The sequence below is a fragment of the Ictalurus furcatus genome, chromosome 18 (assembly GCF_023375685.1).
Source record: "Ictalurus furcatus strain D&B chromosome 18, Billie_1.0, whole genome shotgun sequence".
Lineage (NCBI taxonomy): Eukaryota > Metazoa > Chordata > Actinopteri > Siluriformes > Ictaluridae > Ictalurus > Ictalurus furcatus.
This window is the reverse complement of record NC_071272.1, coordinates 1879808-1902074: the sequence shown is the minus strand read 5'-3', so window position 1 is coordinate 1902074 and position 22267 is coordinate 1879808. Positions and strand designations below refer to the sequence as shown.

At 41.3% G+C, this 22267-nt stretch overlaps 2 protein-coding genes across 11 annotated transcripts in view; one reads left to right on the top strand and one right to left on the bottom strand.

The window, feature by feature from the left end:
* The first annotated feature begins 1350 nt into the window (after positions 1-1350).
* On the top strand, positions 1351-13250 carry uck1 (uridine-cytidine kinase 1). 5 transcript variants are annotated; one of them, XM_053649336.1, is made up of 9 exons: positions 1351-1474; positions 2664-2783; positions 5820-5979; positions 6244-6340; positions 7233-7375; positions 7479-7573; positions 8318-8366; positions 8680-8925; positions 12758-13250. In XM_053649336.1, exons 1-8 carry the CDS (start codon positions 1415-1417, stop codon positions 8880-8882), a joined length of 927 nt encoding a protein of 308 aa, XP_053505311.1. In that variant the 5' UTR covers positions 1351-1414; the 3' UTR covers positions 8883-8925; positions 12758-13250. The 5 variants fall into 5 exon arrangements, with proteins under 5 accessions (XP_053505311.1, XP_053505310.1, XP_053505313.1 ...); XM_053649338.1 differs by lacking the exon at positions 12758-13250 and adding an exon at positions 2459-2589 and having other exon boundaries at positions 1384-1474; positions 8680-11893; XM_053649335.1 differs by lacking the exon at positions 12758-13250 and having other exon boundaries at positions 1352-1474; positions 8680-11893.
* The window catches only part of rapgef1b (Rap guanine nucleotide exchange factor (GEF) 1b), a 33350-nt gene continuing 23287 nt past the window's right edge, over positions 12205-22267 (bottom strand). For 4 of the 6 annotated variants that reach the window (XM_053649331.1, XM_053649330.1, XM_053649328.1 and 1 more), the window contains exons 11-23: positions 20289-20384; positions 20014-20105; positions 18786-18885; positions 18297-18372; positions 17707-17815; positions 17496-17567; positions 17061-17246; positions 16502-16586; positions 16255-16349; positions 15331-15640; positions 15052-15149; positions 14528-14656; positions 12205-13262 (exon numbers count right to left, since the gene is read on the bottom strand). In XM_053649331.1, coding sequence (XP_053505306.1) covers positions 13112-13262; positions 14528-14656; positions 15052-15149; positions 15331-15640; positions 16255-16349; positions 16502-16586; positions 17061-17246; positions 17496-17567; positions 17707-17815; positions 18297-18372; positions 18786-18885; positions 20014-20105; positions 20289-20384 — 1599 coding nt within the window. In that variant the 3' untranslated portion in view covers positions 12205-13111. Of the gene's footprint in view, positions 13263-14527; positions 14657-15051; positions 15150-15330; positions 15641-16254; positions 16350-16501; positions 16587-17060; positions 17247-17495; positions 17585-17706; positions 17816-18296; positions 18373-18785; positions 18886-20013; positions 20106-20288; positions 20385-22267 lie in introns of all 6 variants that reach the window. The other 2 variants (XM_053649334.1, XM_053649329.1) reach the window with 2 other exon arrangements.

Genomic DNA, 22267 nt, shown 5'->3' with positions numbered 1-22267 from the left:
CAGTCATTTTGTGTTGCCGGACTGATTAACATTTCATAGAAACATACCTCGATGACCTTTAATCTATAAATATAAATTCAAAAGAATACCCTGACACACTTTTATTTAATTCCAGATATCTGACCCAGTTTGCACAGTAACCTTAAGCTAGATATTAATTCATGATGCAGTACAATACAACAACCAAAACACAGATCGCGTCCCAAATCTCGATGTTACGTAAATAGCGTGCTAAAATAAGAAATGTACAACTCCTGGAAAAAACTGAGGACACAGCCAACACATGACACTAGTAGCGTAACACCGACACTGGAATAAAGTTGGCTTGATGTTGGACGTTGGATATTCGCAGAAATTAAGGGACCGTCTCTAAAGTTACATACGGCATTGTTTAACACGTTTCTAACTTCAATAGCATTTGAACGGAATGACCTACATTCATATAACCAACTGTAAAGCGTTCATCTCGTTGTCAGCTATAACGCACACCTCTTAGATTTTTGATATTTAATAAAATAAACTATTAAATCATATATAAAAATTGCCATGTATTTTATTACTGCATGGGCTCATACACAAAATATACCATCATTTAAAGCTCAATAGCATTTGAAGGGAATGACGTACAGTCACACAACAAACTGTACAGTGTTCAGCTAAATGTCAGGTATGACGCACACCTTTTAGATTTTTGATATTTAACAAAATAAGCTAGTAAATCATATGTAAATATTGCCATGTATTTCACTACAGAATGGGCTCTCACACAAAATATACCATAATTTAAAGCTCTGTAGGATTTGAAAAGAGTGACGTACAGTCATGAAGCCAACTGTAAATATGATTTAATAGTTTATTTTATTAAATATCAAAAATCTAACAGGTGTGCGTTATACCTGACACCTAGATGAACACTTTACAGTTGGTTGTGTGACTGTAAGTCATTCCCTTCAAATGCTATTGAAGTTAGAAACGTGTTTAACAATGTCGTATGTCACTTTAGAGACGGTCCCTTAATTTCAGCATCTCTGCGAATATCGAACGTCCAACATCAAGCCAACTTTATTCAGAACTTGATATTCACTTGAAGCCATGGGCGAAACCACGCATTCTTTTTTTGTGTGTGCGTGCGTGTGTGTGAGGGGGGGGTCTTGTCCCCCCAATGTTGAGGAAATACCAATCTGTCCCCCCCAATATACAGTACAAAATATTTTCTATATGTCCCCATTTAATGAACCCTGCCAACGGATCTGTCTTTTCTTCATCTATTCTATTTATATGTCTATTCCTTTTTAATATATTTCCGTTTGTTAAGGAAAATCGGTGTGTGCCCCCCCCCTCCTATTGTACACTTGGTTGCGCCCATACTGAAGGCAAGTTCGGTGATATATTTGAGCAGCTCAGTCTGTAAGAAATGGAGGCAGCATCCAAGTGTAGGAAAGTGCAGCAGAACATACGAGCTTTTTTTCAGACAGTAAGTAACTAGACACCTAAATAGTAGGTAACCTTAGCTTAGTGTAGAAGGCATCATACCATGGCTTGGTTTGTTCTTAAGAACCTCAATTAACTGTTGATATTTGCACGCCCAGGAAGTAGGCTATGCTAACGCCAGGTCCAGTTTTTCACCATTCACGTTACCTTCACGTGCACATCCTCCCGCCGAGTTCGCTGTGACAGACTGTTATAAATGCGAGTGAAAGTGAGGAAAGTTGCACAGCATTTCGTTCCTTTACACTACACCCAGGCTAAGGACAACTCGGTGATTTTACAGATATAAGGCTCAGCATAATGCTTGAGGGGTGTGCTAGCTTGGCAACGAGAGATCTGGAACTCTTGAGTTGTGGCCGTATTGTAGTTCTCCATTCAGAACTAGTGATGGCAGTTTGTCTTTAGAATTAAGAAAAGAAAACTCCAGGACCCTTTACATAGCTAACGTTTCAGGTTACCACTATATATATATATATTGTTGTACACTCATTACATAGCAAGCTAAACAGCATGATGGCATTAACATAATAAAGGACGTCCACAGCACCCTACAGTTTCCCCATGCTGTGGGAGCTTCTATCACTCAGAAATCACGTGAATTCAAACGGTAACGTAATCCTAAAACTATGTTCTAAATATGCGAATTTTCAGTATCAAACTTTGAATGTTTGGGTGGGGTGGGGGATGTGATGTCCGTACCATGGTTACACCCTTGGGCATCATTCATAAACAGCGGCACATGCCGTAAAGTCAGTGGCATTTGCAGCAGCACTTCCGGTCGCGTGCCCAGATCCCGCGATTTGGAGTCTGCGGTCTCACCTTATCCATGTATTCTACCGCCCACGCTCCAGTCCAGTAGGTGGCGGTAATGCACCTTTAGTGGTTTGCCAACCGCCATTAAAAACAAAAAGAAAGAAAATTATCCTTGTATTGCGGACGTGTCCAAAATCACACTCCCCATACTGTTTAGGTCACCTACGAACATCATTTACGAGAACACAGGCGTCTCGCCTACGAAGTGTACTAGAGTGTGGTTTTGGACAGAGCCGCAGTTCACACAGTGCTCGCGGTTTGCGAAAGAGAGGCCCTACTGCGCACGAGGTAACTCGAGTCCCTGCTCTCTTTGAGACCGGTAACACGTTTCACGCGCGTTAATAAAGCATTTTTTTTTAAAGTTATTCAGAAGAACGCGACGTCGCAGCGCCATGGACGTGTCTGAGCCTTTGACTGAAGCTGAGCGGCCGCGACATCGGCCTTTTCTCATCGGGGTCAGTGGAGGAACCGCCAGCGGGAAGGTAACGAGCTCGCGTACTCACTAACTACCTCACAGCTGTACATTTCTCACGTTAACCGGTGCTCCGTGTTGTGCGCGTGAACAGGACACGGTGTCGTGTTTAAGGCGACACGCTCCACTTTCCCGCGAGAGATGTCACCTGGCTAGCATGTCAACAACATCTAGAATAATGAGTTACATCGTATAAAGTCTGACAGAGACACATTAGCACGTTATTATTTAGTATTCTAATTAAATAACACGCTAGCATTCACTCAACTGTACAGTCCTGTTAGCATACAGTTGCGTGAATGCTAGCGTGCCATTTAATTAGAATGCTAAATAATAAAGAATGCTAATATCTCATGCTAGCTAGCATGTCATGTCAGGATAAAGAATGCTAACAAGGCATGCTAGGTTTAATAAGACGTCATTGTGTGTGTGTGTGTGTGTGTGAGAGAGTGTGTGAGAGTGTCAGTCAGTCAGTGCTGGCAACTCTGTTCAGGGGAAAATATCTCCAAATGCTTGCTCAAAAAGCCGCCAAATGACGCAACGGCCTAATTTGCATATTGAGTGAATCATTTGCTTATTAAAACATGTTCCATGAAGAAGGAAGAATTTTCTGAAGATTATGACGATAGTATAGTTTTATCCGAATAGAAAACAAGTAAGGAATAACTTGGAGTGTTATTCTGCTTATACCGCAGCGATTTTGTCGACAGGTCATTTATTAACGAACAACACGTCGCACATTTTAACGGTTTATGGTACGATTTAAGGTCGTGGAAGTCCGAGCCGTAATAAAGCGCTATAGGCTACGTCCACTTTAATCTCGAGAAAATTGAAAACGCATCTTTTTCTCTACGTTTTGGCCTTCCGTCCACACTGAGACTGTTTTTTTTTTGTTTGTTTTTGAGAAATCAGAGATATTCCAAAACGACGACGTATTTTTAGTAGGGCTGGGTATTGCGAACAATTTGGCGATTCGATTCGATTATTATTGATATGGTTTTGATTCGTTTCGATTTGATTCAATATCGGTTAGTTATCTATATTTCATTTAAAATGTTAGTTTTGCAGACATCGAATCCATGTTTTAATATAAATGCTGGTAACAGAAACCCTCCTACTTGGGTATATTACTGTAACGCACTTTTACATTAACGATACGGCCCAAACAGTCATGTTTAATTACTTTTTACTTTTACTTTGAGTAACAAACATTGTAAGAAGAAATCATAAATATGTGCATCAATGCACACAAGGTTGTAAACCGTGAAATTCATTAACAACTTGAAACGTGTTTAAGAAATAAAACCGTTCTCAAAATTCAAAACATGAAAGATGAGGCGACCTACAGATAATGTTCTCATCCTCTCATGTAAAGCGCATTAAAATCGGAGCGTCGATATTTTCTACCCAACCCTACTTTTTAGTCATGTGACTCGTTCAACTCAAAACAAACAAGATGGTGGACGATGTTGTGCTGCAGTTGTTGTGGCTGCTATCCAGTTTGATAGCTTTGTTCAAGACTTTGCAAAGCCTCCAGATTGACAGAAATGACACAGACCAAAGCGGTTTTTGGAAAACGTTTGTATAGACGGAGAAAGTTTTAAAGCGAACGGACATAGCCTAAGCCACACCAGCCTCTCTCTCTCTCTCTCTCTCTCTCTCTCTCTCTCTCTCTCTCTCTCTGGGAATACTTTGCAAACCACCATCACTGTTATGGTAGAGACTCCTACTGTAAATGTCTCCTAACAAAAAACTTCGCCACGTCAACAACTACACCATGTATCGAATTTATATTTATTTATTTTTGTTCCTGGGTAGTAAGTGTTATTTCCTAATTGCTTACACGGCAAGAGTATAGAACATGCCCATTGATCCCCTCATACCTTGCTTCTGTGACCAGGACATTGGTATTTTGAAATGTACCTATGTTCATTGAGAAAACGGGCAGATTTGCGTCTTTTCGTTCACATGAAGTCAGAAAAAAAAAAAAACACGGGTAAATTTTAAAATAGTTTTTTTTTTTTCTGATCTCAAAGAGGATTACAACAGCATCAAGACATTGCTAGACACCTTGAAGTATGATGAGTACAGCTGGGAGGTCTTCAGAGACTTAATATTGGTGGCATTCCTGATGGGTCTCCAAGGAGGTCTTACCAAGTTTTCCTGCTATCTTTGTCTTTGGGACAACAGGGACGCCAAGGTGCACTACCAAAGGCGGGACTGGCCACGACGGACCGAGTTCACCGTGTGGAGGAACAGCGTCAAGTGGGAGCCATTGGTAGACCTCCGGAAGGTGCTGATGCCACCACTGAACGTTATACACCTTATAAACAATTTGCTACAGCTCTAGATAAGGATTACTCGGCCTTCAAGTACCTTCAAGACTTCTTTCCTAAACTGTCTGAGGCAAAAATTTAAAGCCGGTGTCCTCGTTGGACCACAGATAAAGAAGATCCTGGAGTGCAAGGAATTCCCCAGAAGCTCACTAGGAAGGAGAAAGCAGCTTGGAACAGCTTTGTCGCAGCGGTTCGGCGCTACCTGGGCAATCATAAAGCCGAAAATTACGAGGAGCTGGTTGAGACGCTAGTGAAGAACTACAGCATGATGGACTGCAGGATGTCTCTCAAAGTCCATGTCCGTGATGCTCATCTCGGAAAAATTCAAGGAGAACATGGGAGCGTACTCAGAGGAGCAAGGTGAGCCCTTTCACCAGGATATACGCTGCTACCAAGGACAATATAATGAGATCAATATCAATGTCCTGATAAAAAAAAAAAAAAAGCAAGTCCGAGGGGATTAATAGCCATTTTCTATACATTTGAGTCATGAGAAATGAGAAAATAACTCACTACTCGGGAACAAAAATTGTTACACATAGTGTTGTATATTTTTCTTTGTTTCTTTGCGTCACCCTACCACATCGTTGATTATTTTCCTGTGACAGTACACCAGTCATGTTTTAATCCTTATGTATATGTAACGTACCCCTAAAAGGTATCTGTTGCAGTTTGAATGACTCGTCAATAAAACGTTCTCTCTTTGCCAGTCCACAGTGTGTGCTAAGATCATGGAGTTGCTGGGCCAGAACAAGGTGGACCATCACCAGAGGAAAGTGACCATCGTAAGCCAAGACAGTTTCTACAGAGTGCTCACTCCAGAACAGAAGGCAAAAGCTCTCAAAGGCCAGTACAACTTCGACCATCCAGGTGAACAGATCAACTCTATTTACTCATAGCTTTGGGAAAGAATCTGCGTCCGCTAGCGGCCGATTTTTGCTCGATGCCGAGTTCGTTTGGTGAACTTTAACCCCTTGACCCTCTGACCTTCGGTTAGCGAAGCGAAAAGGGAGAAGCAAGTTGTAAATGATGTACACTTGTGTTACTTGTTTATTTCCTAGCTAGATCAATGACGGTTGTATGTACGGTCGTCTGGAACGTTTATCCGTGTCCCGTCTCTCTCTCTCTCACAAGATGCGTTCGATACAGAGTTGATGTGCCAGACGCTGAAGGACATCATAGAAGCAAAAGTTGTGGAGATTCCAACATATGACTTCGTTACACATTCCAGGTGAGCGATCTCTAAGATCTAATATATATATATTTTTAAACGATCACAGACCTTCCTATTTAGCATTTATTTTTTATAAAAGATAACATAACACGCTGTGCATGACATTTATTCTCTCACAAACGGTCCGTAGTCAGTTAGCGAAGAAATACAGCGAGTTACATATGTTGCCCAAAAGGTCGTGTTCTGTTAACTAGCCATGTTTGACCAACTCAAAACGTTCAGCGTCCATCTGAACGGAACACCGAGATAACAACTACAAGCAGATTTAAGGGCAAAGGCAAGATTATGACGACTGTAAATAGGTTCTCGGTTTAAAAGAGCAGGTCGTACTATTCAGAGCTGACCGCGAGAGTTGAAAATGACACGCCTCCGGAGTTTTTTTTTTTTTTTTTTTTTTTTTTGAGGAGGCTTAAGGCAGCTCTAAATTCCCGTCTGGTCTAGAAACTCATTCGCCCATTTTATTAATGATGCAGTCCAGTGTATCCCTTAAACCTTGCTCTTTGCCATGAATATCAGCATGATGCGGATAAGATTGGCGACCCTTGACCTTCCTCTGAGTTAAAAGGAATTAAGGACGGCGTGTGAAATCGTAGCTTTCAATGTGGCAACCGTCTTCTGTATAGAACTGAAAACAAACAAAACACAAAAGAAGGTTTGCTGACGAGCGATTAGTCACTCCGTCTCTTCTAACGTGCATTTGATTTACTAGTGTAAATTCGCCTGGTTACATTTTTAGGATTGAATACAGATCCAGGACGCATGAATGGACCAGGGGAAAGCTGAGTTCATGTTCGTCATTTAACCAAATAAACATAGATAGTTCTTGTTGCACACTCCAAGATGTAAGGCTTCAACGTGTGTGTGTGTGTGTGTGTGTGTGTGTGTGTAGGTTACAGGAGAAGATCTGTGTGTATCCGGCCGATGTTGTTCTGTTTGAGGGAATTCTGGTGTTCTACACACAGGAAGTCAGAGACATGTTCCATATGAAACTGTTTGTGGATACAGACTCCGATGTACGTCTGTCACGCAGAGGTACACACACACACACACACACACACAATACATTTGGATATCTGTAATGCATGTAAGCATGTTATTTATTTCTCTGTCTGATGTATGTGTATGTCGTGTGCAGTTCTTAGAGACATGAGGAGAGGTCGTGACTTGGAACAGATCCTTACACAATACACCACTTTTGTTAAACCAGCGTTCGAGGAGTTCTGCTTACCAGTGAGAAAACACACACACACACACACACACACACACACACAGAGGAACACTTGTTCATGCAGTTAACAGCCAGTCATTTTGCAGCAGCACAGTGCATCCACTCATGCAGATATAATTCAAGCGCTTCAGTTAATGTAATAATAACTAGAGGTCGACCGATAGTGGATTTTTATTCCGATACAATAACCCGGTTGGCCAGTACCTGTCGATATCTGTCGATAACCAATTAATCAACCAATCGTTTTTAAAAGTGATACCGAATGAAAACCCGACACTCAAAGTAAAATACTGCTGAACTTTATTACAAAAATAAACAGTACTGATTGTACCGTGAAAATGTACTGTACTTTTTTTTCCAAACGAAAAATATAGAAATATTAAACTAAATAAAAGATATACATCCAAACTGAACCAAAAAGTAACACTCCAAATAACACGACAAAACTTGGCAGTGATGGTTTTTATTTCGCCTCTAGAGGCCGCTCTCGTGTTATATAATGACAGCGGACACTTCTCAGCACGACCGGGAAAAACTATCGCTGTGGATAGTTCCAGCAATCGGTAAAACCAGATCAAACGGTCGACCGCTAATAAGAAGTGCTGCTCTGATGAGATTTTCACACAACACTTTCTAGAGTTTCTATAGAGCGGTGCGAAAAACAAAAAAACATCCAGTGAGTGGCAGCTCTGTGGGTGGAAATGCCTTTGTGTCCTTTCGTTTCCTTTATACTCGCTTTCTTTCAGACCAAGAAATATGCAGATGTGATAATACCTCGTGGAGTAGACAACATGGGTAAGTAAAAAAAAAACATCTGTACGAATGAACCAGTTGTTAGTTCGCTAAAACACAGCTGATTACCTTGACGTCCAACTTTCACTTCCGTCTCGCGTCCCTTTTACATTCCCGCTATCTAATCACTTTCTCTCTCTCTCTCTCTCTCTCTCCATTTTTTTTTCCTTGCTCAAACATTTCTGTCTGTTCTGTTGTCCACACTTTTCATGTCTACCTTACATTTTTCATACATCTCTCCATCCCATCTCACTGTCCCTTGATTTTCTCCCACCTTCTTCACCTTTTTTTGTCTCTCTCTCTCTCTCTCTCTCAGTGGCGATTAATTTGATCGTGCAGCACATCCAAGACATCCTAAGCGGAGATATCTGCAAGTGGCAGAGAGGAACCGCTAACGGACACCTCCCCGAGCGGATCTTAAAGAGGGGCGTGGACGAAACGAGGGACAACCCAGACGGAGGAGGAGGGTCCAATCCCACAAAACGCCCCCTGCTGGAACCTAGCACGCGTCCACATTAACACCCAGACAGACACACAGGGGAATGTGCTTAACTCTTGAAAGGTAGAAAAAAAAAATTTGCATGCTTCCAATAACATGTAAATACACGCACACAAAAACACTTTAGCAAGTGTTATGATTCAGTATGTAACTCAGTCATACTGTAAATGAACAGAAGCAGGACATGATTCTTTTAAAAAAATGCTGCTCAAAGACTTTAATTCTGTGAAAAGCTGTATCCATATCAGTGTTTTTATATATATATATATATATATTAGATGCATACATACAGGGTGTGATTTGTTAAAACAAATGGGGGACATTTTTAATTTAAATTTGTACACTGGATTTTTAAAGACGCATTCATATCAAATGCACAGTCAACAATTCCAAAACTGTAGGCTAACTCTAGTGAATATAATAGTTGTTTTTAAAAAAAAAAAATTGTTACAAATCAGTTCATAGGTCCAGGAGGTTAAATATGAGGTACAAGTATGTTATGCCTACTTGTCACGCTTTCCTTTCGGGGTAATTTTACAAGCCTTGTTGTCCAAGGCTACTCAAGCAACTCTGGAAGATCTTGAGAGTCATCTGAAGGAGAGGGAAAGGTGGCGCAGCAGTGGAAATGTGCTGAGGGGGTCAGTTTGAATGTAATTAGTTGATTCTGAACACTGCCACCCCCCGGGGCAATTCACACCCAGTATATATGTATATACATTTAAAAAGTTAAAAAAATTACCAGTGTGGTTCACAAAAGTGAAGGACATTATCTGTACAAGCATATAATTTTCAATATATATCGAATCAGTGTCCAGATACTGTGGGACGAGGTATCATAGAATGGTGGGTACGAGCCATTTGAAACAGGGGTGTCCAGACGTATACTATATATGTCTATGAAATTAAATAATGAACATGACTTTCAGCTTTACTTTGAGGGGATTTACATCCAAATCGGGTGAACGGTGTAGGGATTATAGCACTTTTAAATTGCGACACCACCCCCCCCCCCCCCCCATCCCAGGGACCAAAAGTAATTGGACAAACTGACAATCATAAGTTAAATTGTCATTTTTGAATACTTTAGTTGAGGATTCTTTCAAGAATTCACAAAAGGGTTTCCATGCGTAGTGTTTTCCAGCTCCTTCTCCCCTTCTCACTGTTAACTTTGCGCTTTTTGTCCGTAGACATGACTAAATATCAGTCTACATATTAATCAATTTAATACTGCATTTTAGCTAACACAGTCTGCTGCTGCTGCCACCGTCAGGTGAAAGGAAAAATTGCAGCGTATCGGGAACCACGGGCCCGTTAACAATTGGCCTCAGTTGGACTTCGGACACCCTTGATTTAAAATAACCTTCTGCATTAGGTTTTGTCCCCGAGGTTGTATCCATGTGTATTCTCATCAGTTTAATTGACCTCTCGTGCACTTTGTTAAGTCAAAGTATGAAATCATTTTTATTCATTGAACTATGTAGATTAAATGTGTACAGCAATAGTTAGTCTCACTGAAGCACCTGAAAATCATCGAAGAGTTTGTTGTCGGATGACACGCTAGCTTTAGCCCTTGTCCTGTTGAAACAATTCATTAAAGGGGTCATAACATGATTTTTAAAAAATGTTTTCCTTCTGTTTGGGAGTGTAATGTATCTGTTTGTGCATGTATAAGCTCTGCAAAGTCCCAAAACTCATTTTCCCACAACGGGATTTATTCTATCTAACCGAGAACCCTCGTACAGATTTACTTCCGTGATTTCTCTACGTCACGGCGTGCACTATGAGCATAATCCCGCCCAAAGGCAGCCATGAAGAAAGAAGGCGTGGCTTCAGTGAATTCAGGCACCATGTCATGGAGACGCCGTGCGTTTAGCCTTCCGAAATTAGGAATCGGTGGTTACTGTTTATTTATGACGCAGTTCCTGAGCAGTACAACCTGAACGTTTGCTTGTGCACAGCACATTTTACAGAGGACAGCTTCCTGAAAAGTGGAGGGATTCACAATTTGCTCCGACAACCGTGTTCTTCTGAATCCGAACCTGTAAGTGCGTTTGATTATTTTATGAAGTATCTGCTATTGACTGTCTAAATGTGGAGTTTTGTGCTGTGACCCAGCTGTAGACCTCTGCTAACATGCGCGAAGTTACCTCAATTCTTTTTGTAAATGTTTGTTTGTATGTTGGTGGTCTGGCAGAGACGTTGATTGTAGCTGTTGTTGTGATTTTGTATCTTTTAAGCGGTTTATATCGATCGAATATCTGTGTAGACACATCAGCTGTGTACATCGCATAGTTAGCCCCGCCAAAGGGGTCGGAATTTACATCGTACCTGAACGTAAGAGAGTTACAAAATAAAACCTTACCACTGTGTGTAACGATTGCTTCCGCTCGATCATCCGCGTCTTATGAATCTGACCTGAACTGATCCGGTAAAACTGCCGACATGTTGATTAGGAGCTTAGATTTACTGGAGAAGCCTTGGAGGCTAACCCGAGGAGCGTTACTTTTCCAATCACAATGCGACGGGTCAACTGGCCAATCAGAGCACTCTGGGCTTTTTGGAAGGCGGGGCTTTGGAGAATAGAGGTACTTCAGTAATGTATTTGACAAATAATGCATTTTTTTAACTTTATAGCATTAACCTATTCTCTTAGAACCAATAAGCAACATAATTAACGTTTAAAAATCATGATACGACTCCTTTAATGTTAACTGGTTTTATTGGTTTTAAAGCAACTATTTATATAGACGTGATTTGTCATTCCGTATTTTATTGTCTACCAATTATAATGTAGCAAGGAACATAAGATTGTTTACTGTTTTTATTTCCTTAAAAGCAAGTGTCTATAAATGAAGAATTAGCTGCCTCACCAATTAATGACCTTTTGATTATAGTGAATAATCAGTTGTGTTCTTTTGTTTTCATGAAATGTGAATCCTTTAAAAACTTTTAACTCCTGATTGTTTTAAAAAACATTTTTTTTTATGTCTGACCAAGTATTTTAATTAATAAAAAAATGATTTCAAAAAAATTCTAAATTCGTGGGTAAACTGACTGTCAGATCAGCAGTAGGGGTTAAAGGAGTCATGAGGCCATGATCTATGAGGCGTCATGTGACTTGCATCCTTCATTACTTGGGCATTCACATTCCTGTGTTGGAAGATGATTTACTTATCGACTTTTTAGATTCTGTTAAGTGTAACTGCTGAAACGGGATAGTTTAGAAAACTTACTTTAGCTTTTCAAGTTCTGTCATTGTAGGGAGGGGGGAGTGTCTTGGTATCCTTTTCAAAGCTGCTGGGATTGAGGGCACACACACACACACACACACACACCTATATATCTATATAAAGAAAGAGTAGGTTTATTCAGGGAGAATAGCACAATGTGGTGTGGTGAGCATAACAAAAGTAATTCCCAGGAGTCAGTAAACAGACGTGACACAATCAGACATGCCTGCACTTGCGTGCGCGCACACACACACACGTGACTTTTCTCTTAACAAAATCACTTGCAAACATTCTTGCAAGTGCACACCCATACACACACAAACAGAGATCACAGCATGTTCAGTCCTTATGTTTTTCTTCTTTTTTTTTAGTGCATAAATTTAGTTTAAAATAAAAAGAAACATCTCTTATTTATATATGAGGAGAATACACACCTGTACATCATACGCTTATTATCATATACAATATATCACACACAGATGATGCCAAAAATAAACGAGTTAAAAAAAAAATGTCATTGTAAGTTTGTTGCCTGGCAACATGAGTTAGAAGTGTGTTTGTGATGGAGCTGGAGTGACTCCAGAAACATGGCAATTAGAGGACGCCACACACACACTTTACTTTTTTTTTTCCATTTCCTTTCTACCCCACTTTATACTGAACAGGGAGTCCTAGCAGCAGGGCATTATGGGTAGCCCCAACCTTCAGAAGTGAGCCTCTTTAGTGTTCATCGCTGCTGTAGACACTGATTCAGAACAAGCAAGCACTGCTAGTGCTCCAAACCTCTCACTCTCACAAACACACATCCACATATACAAGTTAAGTCTTCCCCTCTGTGTGTGTGTGTGTGTGTGTGTGTGCATATATTAGTATATTACTTATCTCTTGGGAAATATTGCCTTTGCTCCACTCTGTTCATTAAAGTCTTGCATGGATTCTTTTTTTTTTTCCACCTCTGAAAACTCCAGGTTTCCCATCATTCCCTGCGTGCTCTCTGGAAAAGTTTCTAGAGGCGTCCTCTAGGTTTTCTCGTCACGCTCAGTCCGCCGGCGTGTGATGTTGCGTGGTTTGATCTTCAGCGAAAGCTCCCACAACGCCTCCTCGGCCAGGTGGTCGCTGAAGTCGTTGAAGAACGCCACAATGTCGTCGTTCCTCTTCAGCTCGTAGTGGCTGCGCACGGAAAGCCGTAGAGAACAAACGATTTAATTCGAGCAAATCAATGAACACCGTATCGACTCGGCTGATTATTCAATTAACCGATACGGATTCGTATTCAGTTTGTCAGTGTTGTCAAGTCATAGAAAAAGCATGATTAATATCAGAAGAGAAGAGAAGTCAACGTGAACTTCCAAGGTGAATTTAGTGATTTGGGGGCCCTAGGAATGGGGCCCTATTCAGTGTTTTAACATGTTATTTAGCATTAATAATTCAAATGGTATAGAATTTGCATTTTTAGGGGGACCTTGGCTTTTTGCCTACCAGTGCCTAGTCTACCCCCAGATTAATCCAAGCATGTTAATCATATATGAAATGGTTTAAGGAGAGTCAGTACACGACTAAGAGATCGTTACTTCAGTAACTTTTTCATCCAAACTTAATTGTTCAGTAAAGAAATACACAGTATTCACTGACAATAGGGTTTTAGAAATCTCCACTAGTTATGAACAGTTATACCCGGAAGCATCTCTCGATCATACGTAGTTATCAGAATCACGTCCACGTCTTTGCTCGCTCGCTCAGTGCCATTTTAGAGAACTATTTACCTAAATGTCTCGTTTGAGAGAAGTAAGGAAGTCAATTTTATTTCTATAGCACATTTAACACAGCAGAGCTGACCAGAGTAAAGAAAAGTAAAATAAAAAACAATAAAACCGAATAAAAATAGACAATAGTAAAAATTAGATTAAAACGCCTGGGAGAAGAGATTATTTTTAATAAGGACAGTTGAGGGTGTGAGGCGGATGTCCAGGGGCAATCGATTCCATAAACGAGGGACGGAAACTGAAAAAGCTCCATCTCCGTTAGTTTTTAAACAGGATCGAGGGATGTACAGAAGAAACCTATCAGAAGATCTTAAAAACCTGCTAGATGAATGTGGTGTGAGAAGATCGTTGAGATAAGAACGAGCTTGATCATTAAGAGAGAGATAACAGACTCTTAAACCGGATCCTGAACTGGACCGGGAGCCGATGGAGCGACGCTAGAATCGGGGTGACGCGATCGTATTTCTTCGCCCTGGTCAACAGCCTTGCAGCTAGCATTCTGAACCGTCTGGAGACGAGCACGAGATGATGAGGAAGACCCGAGTACAATGTTTAGAAATAATCCGTAATCGATAAACTATTCTTAACGACCGAATTCATTTGCTTGCTTAAGCGTAATTCTAGGAGTCTAGGATGATACCGAGGGGAAGGCGGTGACAGAAGGACACTCACACTTGTTGGAAGCGCCTCATGCTGTCCAGGATGTTGAACTGCTGCCAGCGCTTAGAGAAGTTGACTTTCCCATCAATCAGGTCCGGATTTCCCAGATGTACGAAGGTCAGGTCCTGCAGGATCAACCCGCTGAGCGACAGACACAGAAAGAGACCCGTGTGTTTATTTCAGTGTTGAAAAAAACTGAAGGATTACTATAGATAGATACTGTTCATTTCCATGAACTGCTGTTATGGCGAATTATTATTTTTTTCTTAAACTCCCATCAAGTACAGTCATGGACAAACTCTACTTCAAAGCCTTTTTAAAAATCACAGATTTACAATCTATAAACAGTGGGTGGAAGGCACACTTCATACACTGTTATACTAGTGCTATATTGCAGATGCCATAAGATAATACCTGCAATCACCTCCTCATAAAATTATAAAAGTCACTCACTCGTTCACGCTCTCATTCTGCGTAATAATAATAAAAATAAGAAGAAGAATCTGTCTGGCAATCATCCATACGCCCACACTCACAGGTAAGGGATGCAGGGAGGCTCCACGTCAGCCAATGCCGCTCTATAAGCTCGAAAAGACGATGAGCTGTCAATCAAGGTGCAGTACTCCTCCAACCCCTGATACACACGAGAGAGAATTATGTTCGGTAATGTATCGTCATGTCGTTTTAAACACATCGACTGTCGACCCCGTCACTTCCTGCTTCTTCCAACTTCGATATTACAGCTATTTAGAATTAAAGTACCACTATAATTATTATTATTATCATTATTAGTATTATTAGACGTTAGAACTGACCTCAGATGTCTGCTTCTGCCACTCAAGCCTCCTGATTGGGGCGGAGTCCAAAGCCGACAGGATTGCCAGGTACGAGTTAAAGTTGTTCAACTTCCTCAAGTGCTGAAAACAAGGTAGCAAATATAAATCTGAATTTAAAAAAAAAAAAAAAAGAGCGCCACAGAATCTAAGGACACGTCTATATGAAGTGCGTTTAACGAGTCTGGGAGTGTTCGATCTTTCTTTTGTTACCTTCATGATCTTGATGAATTTGAGCAGAAGTTTCTCCCGGTCCTGAGCTTTCTCCTGCTGGATGATTATTGAGCGTACCCTGTTGGACAGGTGTGAACATAGCGAGAGTCAGAAGATTTGCTTAACCACGTGGACGTTTCAGAACAGCATCAGAAGTGAAATGTGGAGGACTCGTTATTCGTTCGGAAAGAACGCACCCGAGCAGATGAGAAGCGTTAGAACGAGCAGTGCGCTGTTGTGTGTAAAAGAGGCTGGTGTGGGGACAGCTATTTACAGCTACTATAACAGAAGTGATCATACGAACTAAACCGTCGCGTGGACGTTCCGCGACGTTAGCGGTGACTAGAAGCGGATTTAAAGTAAAAGTATCACGTGAAATTCTTTCATAAATGAAAACGTGCATTCATGGCAAAAATTGCTGTGGGATAAGAGGAATAAAAACACAAATAATCCATTTCAGGGTGATGACAGTAACTCTGCATCACACCACCCAATCGTTAATACTTTCTCGACGTGGATTATTCCACGGGAGCAGCGATATGCTTGAACCAAGCCGATTTTGACAACAGGCACAGGATCGGGACCAGCACTGGCACTTTTGTTGATGGAACAGAGCGATTACAGTCCTTCTGTCTGCAACCAGCCCTAGTGTTAACGTGTTTTGAATACAGCGTAGTGTTCGTGTTCGTGTACCAGTAGCTCATGTTATTGAAGTGCTCTGTAAACTGAGTCAGATTGGGACTCTTCTCCTCATTCTGCTCCTTCGCCCACAAAAGAACCTCTGGAATCTAGAGAAAAGGAGGGAAAGAGGACGTGAGGCACAAGAAAGACACAACGGCAAAAATATAACACAGGGGCAACAAGTTCCCAAGAGGCCGTTTTGCCTGTTCTCTCTAGCAACACACACACACACACACAGAGGCTGTTTCAGTGCATGTACCTCAATCTTGTAGAAGAGCTCTGCATCCAGAAGTGTGAGCTGATCAGCGATCTCATGGCTGCGAAAGTCATGCAGTGTGCCTGGCCTGTCGAGAGAGCGAAGAGGTTTTAGACACGCATTCACACATAAACAAAACAATACAGCTGTGACAAGTACCTTTGGTGCACATCTGACTATTGATTTAGACAAGAATGATTGTTGTGTTGACAGAAAACATGCACTAAAATGCTGTTTGTGGGGAAAAAAAAGTTCACCCAAGTTGCTAGTAGGAGACGGTTTCGCAAGGCTTTATTTATTCATAACCGAGCAAGGAGAAACTAATCCAAAAAAAATAAAAAATCTACCTCAGCAGCTCAGGACAAGCCTTGGCTTGGGTCACGGAGTGTGTGTGCGCCCCGATCCATCAGGTGAACGTCTAATACGTAATGCATTTTCTCACAAATACTTCAAATTCCAAATGCAAACGCAGTCTAAGCATGCACAGAAACACTCTGGCACGCGGCCCATGCAGAGATCCACCCTGATGTACGCGTGCGTGCGTGCGTGCGTGTTCGCGTACCTGGCCGAGACCCCTCGTGCCGCTAACGGCTGGAGGACGTGTGTTTGCTGCAGCAGCCTCTTCTGTTCCACTTTATCCAGGATGTTTTTGCGAAGCACGCGAGCCAGACTCAGCTCGCCGTTACATACCAGACGGAACACGAGGTCCATCAGCTGCCTGAGGATGTCCTCCGTCAGCTCCACCACACTGAAACAGACACACGAGCACGCACGGGTCAGCTTAGACCACAGCTATTCAACCTGCTGCAGATCAGGTCTTACGTACTGCTTAAGTGTTTTTAAAAATAAATAAATAATCCTAGGTCTCAGAACGGTTCGTAGACCAAAAGAGTCTAAGAATTACAATCTGCTAACTGTAAAGCGAACGTAACCGAATGTTGCGCTAAAAACGCATCGTCTCATTGGCCCTTTGTGTCGTGCGGTAAAGAAATCTCACCAGAGTTCGTCCACCACCCGCACCAGCACGAAGAAAGTGTTCTTACTGACGCGCTTCTTAAACGTGTCCGGACTGTGGCAGAAATGAGTGTATGTGCAGTGGAGTTAAAGACCATAAACACTACAAACTCTCTCACAGACACATGTACTAGCAAAATTTTAAATAGGAAAACAGCTTTCATTTACAGATTCTCTCTCACACACACACTCACACACACACGTAGAGTAAAAGATATCTGTAATGTAGTTTTTTGATGAGGTCTTCAGGAGTGATGAAGGTTCTGTATGTAGTTAGAAAAGCTTCACAGTACAACACCAGATCTGAAAAAAAAAATGAAGAGACACACAAGCAATCATCTTGTAAAATTCCATCCATCCGTAGATTTTCCATACCGCTTAACCTACACAGGGTCGCGGGGAGCCAACCCATCGTAGGGCACAATCTCACACACTATGGACAATTTGGGAATGCCAATCAGCCTACAGCACACATCTTTGGACTGGGGAGGAAACCAGAGTACCCAGAGGAAACCTCTGCATACATGGAGACTGGGTTCAAACCCCCGACCCCGGAGGTGTGAGGTAAACATGCTAACCACTAACCCCCCCCCCCCACCGCATGGCTAAAGAATACAAGCCTACAGTGCCTCAAAATGCTTTTATTTATTTAAAACAGGCAAAGTTTGTGCTATGCCAGCAGCTCCTTGCAGATAATACACTCCTAATATAAAGAATAATGAATTACAATGAAGACAATATTTAGTGTTTGTGTGTGTGTGTGTGTGTGTGTGTGTGGGGTTACCTTTGCGATCGGTCTCTGTAGCATGAACTAAGAGAATATCGCTTGAGCCGGCTCGGACGTCAGGGCCATCATCCCCCTTGTAATTGAGAGTGAGAGATTATTGCAGACCAGTAAAAGAGTGTGTGTGTGTGTGTGTGTGTGTGTGTATACACTGCACTGACTTCTGCAGATATTGAGATTTTTTCAAAAGACCCATGCTTTCACACACTACAGCTTTGCAACATTAAATACAAGCAAAGTGTATATTTTATCCTCTAAATTACTGTAATTAACGGTTACACTGATGAGTTGCTGGTGAAGTGCAGTGACCACTAGACCCTAGTGACCACTAGAGGGCAGCAAACACTGCACTAGGAGACTTAAACGGCAAATCATAGACGACAAAAACAAACAAACAAGAAATAATACCACGCTTAATTGTTAAAGGTCAATGGATAATCAGGAAAAAAAAATAATAAAAAATTAGTGAAGCACTGTTGCATATTATACCTCAGCTTTAAGAGTGATGCGACTCATGATCTCTTTGTGATCGACGAGAGAAAGCTCATCGACCTCCTCTTTGACGTGACTCGAGTCTGTCGACTTCAACCTGAAACAGTAAACGTTTTTACGTTAGCAAGAGACGTGACGGATGGCCGTTCGTTTCCTATTTACAGCCACAAGAAAAAAAGTATGTTAGTAAATTAAACGAGTAAATTAATGACAGAATGCTTTTGGAATGCAGTCCAGACCTTAAGCCAATTGTGATACAGCGGCATGGACTGAAGAGGCAAGAAATCCCAAAAACATCAACAGTTTTGTAGGAAGTAATAGTCTAAAATGCCTGACCTGCAGTTCGATAGGAAAAGTTCTATGGATGTTATTACTGCTAGACAAAAAAAAAAAAACGGTCCTACAATTTATTAAATACATATTTTTTTCCAGCCTGGACTATGAATGATTAATTACTATTATTAATAATTAATATGTAGAATGAAATGTACACGCTTCACGAACAGAGTAAGTTTTTGGATCTGTGATTCCGGTAACAGTAGCAATTGACACAAGAGCAGAAAAACAAGCAGCACTTCTCCATTTTGTACCTGCCGACAACCGATTAAATCACCTGTAGATTTTCAAATTCATACATGACACTCAAAGTAAAATACTGATGAACATTATTACAAAAATAAACAGTACTGACTGTACCATGAAAATGTCCTGTACTTGTCTAAATGAAATAGAAATAGGCTACGTTTTAATATATACTAACTATTAATAAGTAATAAAGTAAATAAAAGATATACATCCAAACTGTACCAAAAAAGTAACAGTCCAAATAACAAATAAAAATAGAGACATCCAAAATTTATATTAAAAAACCCCACGTCAAATAATGTCAGTGATGGTTTTTATTTCGCCCCTAGAGGTCGCTCTCGTGCTGTATAATGACAGCGGGGAAAAAACTAATCGTGTGGATTTTTGCCAATAACTGATAGTTCGAGCAATCGATTATCGGTGCGGATTAATCGGCAAAACCGATTGATCGGTCGGCCTTCTCAGACCAGCTCTATGATGTGGGCTGTCTGACTTTACCCCAGTCCTCTACTCTCACAACATCAGTTCCTGCCTGTAGTTATTTCCCATTTACTCGTGTGGCGCACAGCCATGGTAGGAAAAAATAAACAACCTATAACTGCAAAAACGTATAACGAGCGATAACGGTAGCGGCTCATACCTCTCTTTGACTAACGCTTCCTTGCTTCCTTCCTGTGGCAGTGGTATGTGCGCAGTGGAGTCGTGAATTACATCACAGTGTGTGAGTGCGTCCTGTAGAAAAGGAAAAAAAACTGGCAACTGAACACACTCTCAGGAAAGCGATATCTGCCCATACATACACAAGCTCGCAGGTCAATCTGATCGACGGGGACGACAGTAATGCTCTCTCCCCCACCCAGGCTTATTTTGCTCACTTGGGAGCCCACACACACACGCTCGAACACAATTACTCACTGAGTGGTGTGTGCCATCTCCATTAGCCTGTGAGGTAGAGTACAGGTTCACATACTCTCCTTCTCCTTCTACACCTTCATCGTTTGCACTCTCACTCTGTTAGGAAGGGGGGAAAAAGGTAAACCATTAGACACACACTGAACGCACAATGCAACTGTGATGAAACTTAGATGATCAATACCACAACTGACCAGCAGGTGGAGCAAACAGGACAATTTTATGACTTTTACTGTGTGTGTATATTAAAATGTGTTTTATCAAGCTGCACTCGCCACAATCTTGTTTTCTACTTGCACATCACCAGTAAACAGATTTACACATGTGCACAACGCCAACCGTGTGTTTTTAGTGTAGATTTTAACCTGCTCGAAGAGAAAAGCACCAAGCGAAAGAGTCAACAGAAAACCGATGAAAAATAAGGCATCTTAGGGACCCAGTGCCACAGACAGCACTGAAACCAAGAGGAATCTGAAACCCAGCTCCTGTTAAAGGACAAATCGGCTCCTTTGTATGGATGTGTGCGTGCTGGATTAGAGAGATTACGGTCAGTGGATAGGGACAGAAGCAACCTGCAGTAACTCGTCGAAAACGCCAGGAAGAACATTCCTACTATGCCTGCTTTCGCACACACGGCTCAACATGTTTCCCTTGGAGAGCAGGAACCAAGCATCCCCCTGTTTTATTCAGTCAGAAGAATTCCGCATTCCACACACACACACACACACCCGGGGGGGATTGAATTGGTGGGGGGGGGCGAGAGTGAGTGAAGACAGGGGGTTATGTTTCTCACACACGCACACACAGGTCAATCTCTGACCTGAACTGTGATCTTCCTTCACATGTGCACAAACACACAACATATGGTCTAGTGCTTGAGTACGCTAGTTCTCATTGCCTAGTTCTGTCCTTCTCTAGCCCCCCCACCCCCCACCACACTTCCTCATCATTACAGTCAACTTTCTCGTTAAATAATGCCACTTTAAATAACCTCACATCACACACAGTCTCACAGAGAGAGAGAGAAAAAAAAAAGGCTCACTAAAAGCTCGTCATTGGGTGTGTAATTTCAGCAGTATATCTCTTTGCTCTGATGCTGGTGCATGCTCCGCATGATCTGAACCTCTCCAATTTCTAAGCTTGCTGAAATTAAGCCCCCCACCCAAAAATGATGTAATGTGTGTGCACTTTTTAAAATAGGCATGCTGCTCTAGTAGTCGTGGCACCAATAACAATCATAAATAATAATAAATCCCCAAATGCTAGCCAAAGCACCATGTTTTCATGTCTAGACCGTTTTTTAAACGGTTATCTCGGTGCACACTACCGTAATACGACGAAACAAAAATGACATTAATCTCCGTCTACCCGCTCGATAAAACTCTTTACAGTCTACTCGATTTAAAAAGCAAAGCTGCTCCCACATTGCAATTGGAGATGAAGTTAAATGAATACAATTCCCTATTGTGTTGTTCCTGGCCAAATCACTGATGTGGGCAGCTGTTTCAGACATTTCTGCCCCGCAACCCATTAACACCCATCGTGTGTACTCCGAGACTGAACCAGTCATCTAGACATCTGAAAGCAGGGCTTAGTCTGGCTAAAACAGATTCACCTCCAAACAACAGATGTAGATAAAGACAAATTAATTCACATTATTAACAGGCAAAGACGAGATGACAAAAAATCAATGCGCTGTGGTATAAAAAAATATACATACATTTAAAACTATATATGCATTTGGAAATAATTAAAACAGAATTCCTGTGCAGAACCGAAACTTTTTGAAAGGAAGAAAAGGAGCCGCTGAAGTGAGACGTGACCAAGAATACGAGTTTCAAGAAACAAAAAAAAACCCGTACACGTCCAGAGCGACGATGTTCAACAAAATATAATAGTAATAATAATAATAATAATAATAATAATAATAATAATAATAATAATAATATCGCACAATACATCTACACACTGTAGAAAAAACA